Source organism: Cucurbita maxima, unplaced genomic scaffold (assembly GCF_002738345.1).
Source record: "Cucurbita maxima cultivar Rimu unplaced genomic scaffold, Cmax_1.0 Cma_Scf00007, whole genome shotgun sequence".
NCBI classification, from domain to species: Eukaryota; Viridiplantae; Streptophyta; class Magnoliopsida; order Cucurbitales; family Cucurbitaceae; genus Cucurbita; species Cucurbita maxima.
Genome location: NW_019272023.1, coordinates 5,268,312 through 5,276,198, shown reverse-complemented (window position 1 = coordinate 5,276,198; position 7,887 = coordinate 5,268,312). Strand labels below are relative to the sequence as shown.

Sequence of the window (7,887 nt, the reverse complement as noted above, 5' to 3'; positions counted from 1 at the left end):
AAAAAAAAAAAAAAAAAAAAAAAAAAAAAAAAAAAAAAAAAAAAAAAAAAAAAAAAAAAAAAAAAAAAAAAAAAAGTAAAAGAATTTTTATTCTCTCTCTTGATTATGAAAAGTTTAAAAGCCCTCCCATTATTCCGTTTCACATGTCAGAGAAATCATCTCTCCGCCGATGATGGACGCCGCCGAAGACCAAGAACCCGTTCTCTTCCACTCTTATCCATGTGCTTATTACGTACAAAGCCCCTCCACCCTCTCCCACGCCAACAGTTCCGACATCCGAAACCCAGCAGAGTCCTCGGCTTGCCATTCACCTCTCCCCTCCGACACCTTCCCCAACGGCCGCCGCCCCCACCACCACCGCAACCAGACCCAGGAAGCCTCTCGCTTCACTCTCTCCCACTATTCCTCATCATGTGGATCGAACCACGGGGGTGGGACCGACAACGGGGAGGCTCGGCTGATGGTGGGCGGCGGCGATGGGGCGGAGGAGAAGCGGGAGAAGGCGGAGGAAGAGGAAGAATGGTATTATGGGAAGAAGAGAAGAGGGTGTTGGAAGACATATTTTACGTATAGGAATTCGGATGCTAATGCTTGGATTTGCTTGCAGCTGAGTTGGAGAGCTGTTTTTAGTATGGGAATGGCTTTGCTTGTGTTTTACATTGTCACTAACCCTCCCCCACCCATTATTTCTGTCCAGGTAATTTTGATTTTGTGCCTAATAATTCCTTAAACTTTATAAAATCTAAAACTTATACACGGGAATGGATGCAGGTAAGAGAAGTAGACGAGTTCATGCTCGGAGAAGGAGTGGACAAGACAGGGGTTGGAACAAAGATCCTAACATGTAATTGCACCATGGATGTAATTGTGGACAACTACTCAAAGCTCTTTGCCCTTCACATTCTTCCTCCATCTCTTCATATGTCTTTTGGGCCTCTTCCCATTGCAACCTCCCAAGTAACCCATCATTCTCTATGCCTCTTAAATCAAATTAGCTCAACCATCAATTTAATCCTATTGTTTATGTGGGTCATTCAAATAGGGTCCGAGATTGTACGCGGAGAGTGGAACGACGACGTTTCGATTGAATGTGGGTACTAGCAAGAAGCCAATGTACGGTGCGGGGAGAGAAATAGAGGATAAGCTTGAATCAGGAGCAGGATTGGAGCTCACAATTCGACTCAATTTCATTTCGAATTATAGGGTGGTTTGGAAAATCATAAAGCCCCAGTTTCATCGGCATGTTGATTGCTTATTGGTCGTCCAAAATGCTTACGATAGGAAGCGTCACACTCGAATCTTTAATAGTACTTGCTTAACTTCTTGATCATTGTTAGCCTACCAATTTTGATTTTTAATGAGAAAAAAATATTTTTTTTTTTAAATTATAAGTTTAGTTTATAAACTTTTAATATGTATTAAGAAAAAAAAAAATTGAAAATGGATCTAGAACCGATCGGATCAGGTCGATCCGAGAACCGAGAACACACACGGCGGCCCAAACCCTATCACCCCATTCACCTTTTGCAACTCATCCACAAGCCTAGAAAAAAGCTTGGCCTTCTTGTTGTGGCATACCACATGTAGCCTCCTTTATCAACCACCACAACGACGCCCATCCACGAGCGTCGACCTACGGTACGCGTTCGCCCCATCTACACAAAGACTGTGTTGTAGGGTAAGTGGAAGATCGATTGCACTTACACACCCAACCATATAAGTAAACATAAATATACTACTATGGATTGTAAGAGATAATATCTATTGATATAATCATTACTAGCAAATCAACCCTTAACAAGTTGTTAGTAATTACAACTGGATCAAAAGTCCGTTATATCTATGTAATTACATCTTTCACTTTAAGTACCACTCATTCTCTAATCAATAAATTATTTATAATCCAATCATAAACTAAGTTCGTCTCTGGCTAATGAGAGGGTGGGGTCTCATTGTTCAAGTCATGAAATCATCACTTAAATAGAACTACTCGTCTAAGTATTCTATAGGGGAATAAGTGATAGGCATATTGAATTGGGTTCGATTTTTTATTGAAATTTTTTTAAGAGTACAATTAGATTGAGTCTAACAAATTTTTCCAACCCGACCCAACTCAACCCAAAAACTCCCTTAAAAATATTTAGTAAAAGAAGCTTTAAAAATATTTAGTAACTCCGGTACATTCAATTTTTATATCTAATATATTAAAAAGATAAATTATGTAAAATCTTTCGATAAACGTCACGTCTCTCAAGTCTAAAAAAATTATATTTGAAAGTTCAAAATTAACAAAACGCTCTAAAAATATATATATATATATATATATATATATATATTTTAAAAGTTCAAAACTAATAAAATGCGTAATTCATAACTAAAATTAACTAAATAATTTGATAAAATCAAAATAATTATGGTGCATTAATTAAAAAAAATCAAAATTCAATATAAATTTCAAATAATCTATAATTAAAACATCATTACATTGATTTAAAACCCTCATACTAAATTATTAATTAACTAAATATAAATTACTTCAATAATATAAAACAGAAAAGTATTAAAATATTTATAGCCTATTTTTTAAGGGTTATATCTGGAGTCATCCATTTATAAGTTTCTGTTAGGATTTATTGTTATTGTTGACAATAAAATTTGAAAATAAAATTATTTAAAATGAAAACAAAAAGAGATTAAAATATATATATATATATATATGATAAATGTTGCAGTTAAATTCAATAATTTATTTTTAAAAAATGATTTTAGGTATTTTAAAAATAAATATATCTAAGATCTTTTAGTAAAATGTTAGAAATTGGGTGGTTACCCATATCAGTTAGAAAGATCTAATGATGAGCTTGAATGGTTACAAATGGTATAATGTGAGATCGTTAAAAGGAGAACGAAACTCAGATCGGTTAGAAAGTAAAACGAAACATTTCTTATAAGAGTAGAAATCTCTTCACAACAAACGTGTTTTAATACCGTGAGGCCGATAACGGTATGTAACGAACCTAAGCGAACAATATATGTTAGTGCTAATCTTAGATCATTACACTTTCCCACAAAACTATGTCAACGATGATTGAAACGTGGAACAAGAATACATACGAAAAAACTTGTCTCATCCCTCCATGTACATCTCTAAATTTATTCCGATGCCGAGTGGGTGCTAACGTTGTACCAAACAAGAGGATGGATACTTATTACCCATTCCCACCCTAAACTCCCTCAATCCCCATTAAGAAGTATGGCCCTACCCACTGCGCCTCCATGGGGCACACAATTACACCCCACAATATCATCAACACTAATAAATGTCTACCATATCTCCTCCACATTAAAGGAACCAATCCACATCCAATTTGGGAGGGACGGATCCTCCTCCCCATCCTTTTCCTTCCCCTAATAAACAAATCTCACATCAAAACACAACACTTCCAAATTCCAATGCACAGATTCTATCATAATTAACAAGAACAAAAGAAAAAATAACTTCAGATTCAAAGTTTTACATCAATATATATAATAAGAGGAAACTCTCAACAGATTGGGGACAATCTTTTGTTTCATATATGGATGGAAAAAAATTAAATAGATGGAAAGAAAGAACAAAAGAAAAAAGCTCTTGGTTTCTACAGCTTTTGAATCAAGAAGCCTTTGTTGGAATTGGAAATGAAATTGCAGAAAATGGATAGAGAAATATAATAGATCCTGGACGAGTTTTCTTAATATTTTGGCCCAGAGACTTCACTGACTGACTCGCTGACTGATGTAAAATAATGAATGGTAAGTAATTGAACGATCCTTTTAGGAATAGAGTAATCAATCAATCAATCTGACCTTTCTTCCAACCCTTCCTCCCTCCATCATCATCTTCAGCTTCACCTTACCTTACCTTACCTTACCCAGAAAGAATTTAATGTTGTTGTTGTTGTTGTACTTGCTACACTACAAGCTGATCAAGCTGCATCTGCTCAAGCCAAGCTCCAATCACAGAATGATCAGTGGATTCTAATTGTGGTTTAGTAGTAGTTAGACCCTCACCGGATGCTGCACCGCCCCTCCCAGGCACTGCCAGCTTCTCTTTAAGCATCTCAGGTGGGGATTCCTTCACAAGGGTTTGAACCCATGATAAGTCAGGCTCCTCCCCGTTATTTCCCATTTCAAAAGAAGATGACCTTCGCAGTTGTTGACCCAGTTCATTCTTACCAACCGACCAATCCACCTTTCCATTGGGGGACCCCCATTTAGGCAAAGAATTGATAGGAGATCCGATCAATGAGCTTGGGACATTAGATCCAAGCTCCCTTGAACTGAGAGTGCGCAGATGTTGCTTTTCACGCTGTACGAAGGCGGAGAACCTAGATCCCATAGGGGAATGTGGCTCGGAGTTTCTTGGCGACATCCTTCCCGGGGATGAAACTCCATAAGAGGCCTGCAACAAATGATGATCAACATTCTTAGGGGACATAATGCTTGTATTAATGGGTGATGACATGTTCTGCTGCTGCTGCTGCTGGAATTGGTTTAGCATTGTTGATTTGCGCGTAGGGGAAAAGACATTGGCAGCTGGATCGGAGAATCTAGGAGACGAAGAGATCTCAGAAGAAAATAATTCTTCAAGATTGTTAGGAGTTAGAGTTTGGGTCCAGCCAGATCGGCTCACAGACACAGGAGTCGGACAAGGCTGAGAGAAACAGTTCAAATCATTCAAAATCCGTGGCTGGCTGTTGAAGTCAGGCAAGACGTTCAAATCTTCCAGAGGCATATCCCTGGCATTCAGAGACGACCTCAATCGGCTGGATTGAAGGTTACTTCCTGGTAAATGAAGAGTCGGTACATTTGGTTGCTGCCAGTTCACAGAAGAGTGACACACACCATTGGAAGAGGGAGACATGGCCTGAGTAAATGGAGATGGAGATAAAGCTGACACTGATGAAGGGGAACCAGGCAGAAGACCCAATGCAGTAGCCATATCCATTACAGTTGGAGCAGATCCAATTGATCGTGGGGACGGGACAGCAGATCCAGTGGACACATACAATGGCCTTAGTTCTTCGTTAGTGTGAGCAAAGAAGCAGACCCTCCTATTGCAACTGGTGCCATCCTTGCAAAGGCGGGTTCGATATTGTGCTGGGTGAAGCCAACACTCGAATACTCCGTGTGCATATTCACACATATCCCCATGCCTGCAAGCCCCCTTTCTAAAGTCAGGGCAAGGAACACAGCTGTAGTGAAACTTCCTTGGGTCTCTTCTGCGGGCATTCTCCCCTGGGTGGACAAAAGGACATTCGGTCCAATCATGAGAATACGCCCGAGAACAAGGTCTCACCTTGAAAGAGAACATACGAAACTCATCAGTTGCATATATGCTGTTCTTGATGTCAGGAAGTGATGGGTCAATTGGATATTCTTTTTTCTCCTTTGTAGAGTTCGCAAACCCATCAGTAAATTTGGGAGAAGAAATAGACTTGGGTGTAGATCGAAACTCATCCTCCAACGAAGAGGAAAGTGGTGGTGACTCTGAATCAGGCATTTTGAGTGACAAATGTAAACAGGACACGTCCAAAGATCCACTTGAATGATTATTGAGAAGCTCCTCTAGCCTGAACCTTGTGTTCTGCTTCTGCAATTTCGGGTGAACGAAAATGACATCCACAGGGCGGTCACCATTAACATCCTTGGTTTTCGGGTCAGCACCAGCAGATAATAGCAAATCGACAATATCAACAGCATTCACAGAACCACTGGAAGTAGCACAGTGGAGAGCAGTGCTCTTGTCTGTGCCAGATGAGAGATTAACATCAACCTCAGGATATGATAGTATAAGCTTCAGAACATCAACACAACCATATGTGGCAGCAACCATAAGGGGTGTTCTGTGCTCATTAACAACTTGTTTTGAACCTTTTTGACGAACATACCAGAGTCCAGACTTGTTAAGAGAGAACAAATCAGACTCCATCATACTCTTGAGGCCTTCTGCATCGTTGTCAGAAGCAAGCTCCAGTAAACTATAAAAAGAATCCTCACAATCAACAGTTAAATGATTCATGTCTTTGGGGTTAGGTAATCTGGCCGAAGTAGTAGATGCAGAATTGGATTTTTCTGGACCACCACACATACTCAAATATCTGCAATCAAAGAAAAAAAACTGTGCACTTATGCCTCATATTACATCAACAAAATCAGAAGGTCAAGGGAATTAAATACAAATACGAAAAGAATATGTTCAAAAGCTCACCAGAATAAGCAAATAAAAAGCTTCTACAATAAATTAGTTTAGGATAATCAGTGAACAGGATTGCAAAACTCTTTAATCAAAAAGCAACAAAACATAACAGGCCTATGAATAACAAATATCCACCGAGAAAATCTCAAATACATCAGAAAACAGAAACTCACTCCACCCAAGAGTACTTTCCAATTGTGTAATGATGAGGACCAACCAAGAGTTGAAAACTGGTACCCACAGGAGCTTAAGACGAATAACAAACCCATATAATAGGTAAACAGCAGGCGACCACACTCGGGGAAAGCTGTACTGATACTTGACATATGATTCTATATTTTAGTACTATATGCTAAGCGATTATCACCGGAATTAAAAACGATACTACTAAGATGAAAGTTTCGATCTGAAGCTTAAGAGTTTCAACTAAAAGCAATCTGTTTCATCTTAATATTATAAAAATTTCTTTGCAAAAATCACCAAAGAACAACTCCCAACTTCCCTTAACTCCTAGAAAATCAACGATCACAGAAATTAAACAAACGGAACACATCAATATTTAAAATATATATATATATATCCAGACAAAGTCAAACAGAAGAGAAACATTAGAATCAAAATCCAGAAGAGAAAACTCAAAATTAACAAAGCAGGTCGCTCAAGAGAAAACGATGCTGATAAAAGCAGATCAGTATCAACAAACGTCAACTGTAATATCACGATCCTCACAACATAACAACAATAAAACTTAATGAAAACTTCACACATACTAAACTCCAATTGAAACCCCTGCATCCCCCATCCGAACGAAATATAAAATTAATAAAAAGAATATTTTTTCCAAAATGTTAAGCTTGAAGCACAATCCGAACTATAAGACAAAAACTCACAGTTATCTATAGAAGCAGAAGAAAACCAGGCAGAGATCTGAGAGAGAAGAAAGCGGGCTTCGAAAGTGGCACTCATCGATCGGAGGAGAAAACGGAGGAAGAAAAAGCCACTTCACTGAAGGAAAAGAAGAAGATCGGAAAGATGAAGCTAAAGGCCATCATCAACGGCGCCGGTGAAGGAAATAAAGAAGAAGAAGAGAGAGTTTTCAGAGAGAGAGAGAGAAGGGGGGAGATGAGGAAGACGAAGAAGAAGAAGAAGAAATTAACGTCTGAAATTGAAATGAAATGCGGATTGGAAAGTTTTGGGGGAATTTAAATTTAATGTTGGGAGTTGTAAGGAAATCAGGGGAAATGACATTGAAATTCACACGAAATGAAAGGCAAATTAAGTAGGAAACTTTTGAGAGCGGGATGACCGGCTTGGCCAGAGAAAGTAGGGTGGGGCTTAGTGGTAGTGAAGGACGAGGTGTTGACTGGCTGAGGAGGTGGACAGTGGAGCGGAATTAAAGGAGGATGATTAAGTGGAATGGAAGCGGGGGTTTGGAGTCCGCCAATGGAATGTGGCCATTTGTCCAATTGTAGTTAAATGTGGGGTCAAATCGAGGAGGTGAAAAGTCGCACAGAACAGAGGCTCCGAATTTTCAGTTTTATAATAAAAGAAAAAGGGTAAAGTCTCTTTCAGACAAAATAAAATTTTAAAAGAATAATATGAGAAGAAAATAAAAGTCACTCGGAATTCTTTGCAACAAAGTCCTTGTT

General features: G+C 38.7%; 2 protein-coding genes across 2 annotated transcripts; one reads left to right on the top strand and one right to left on the bottom strand.

The window, feature by feature from the left end:
* The first annotated feature begins 160 nt into the window (after positions 1-160).
* Positions 161-1,381, top strand: LOC111481909. The gene is made up of 3 exons (XM_023127516.1): positions 161-697; positions 772-957; positions 1,043-1,381. The coding sequence occupies exons 1-3, from the start codon at positions 170-172 to the stop codon at positions 1,325-1,327; spliced, it is 999 nt and encodes a 332-aa protein (XP_022983284.1). The 5' UTR covers positions 161-169; the 3' UTR covers positions 1,328-1,381.
* Positions 1,382-3,495: 2,114 nt separating this feature from the next.
* LOC111481476 (zinc finger CCCH domain-containing protein 30-like) lies at positions 3,496-7,408 on the bottom strand. Its single transcript, XM_023126904.1, has 2 exons — positions 7,129-7,408; positions 3,496-6,140 (listed from the first exon to the last, which is right to left on the bottom strand). Exon 2 carries the CDS (start codon positions 6,128-6,130, stop codon positions 3,950-3,952), a length of 2,181 nt encoding a protein of 726 aa, XP_022982672.1. The 5' UTR covers positions 6,131-6,140; positions 7,129-7,408; the 3' UTR covers positions 3,496-3,949.
* Positions 7,409-7,887: the final 479 nt, after the last annotated feature.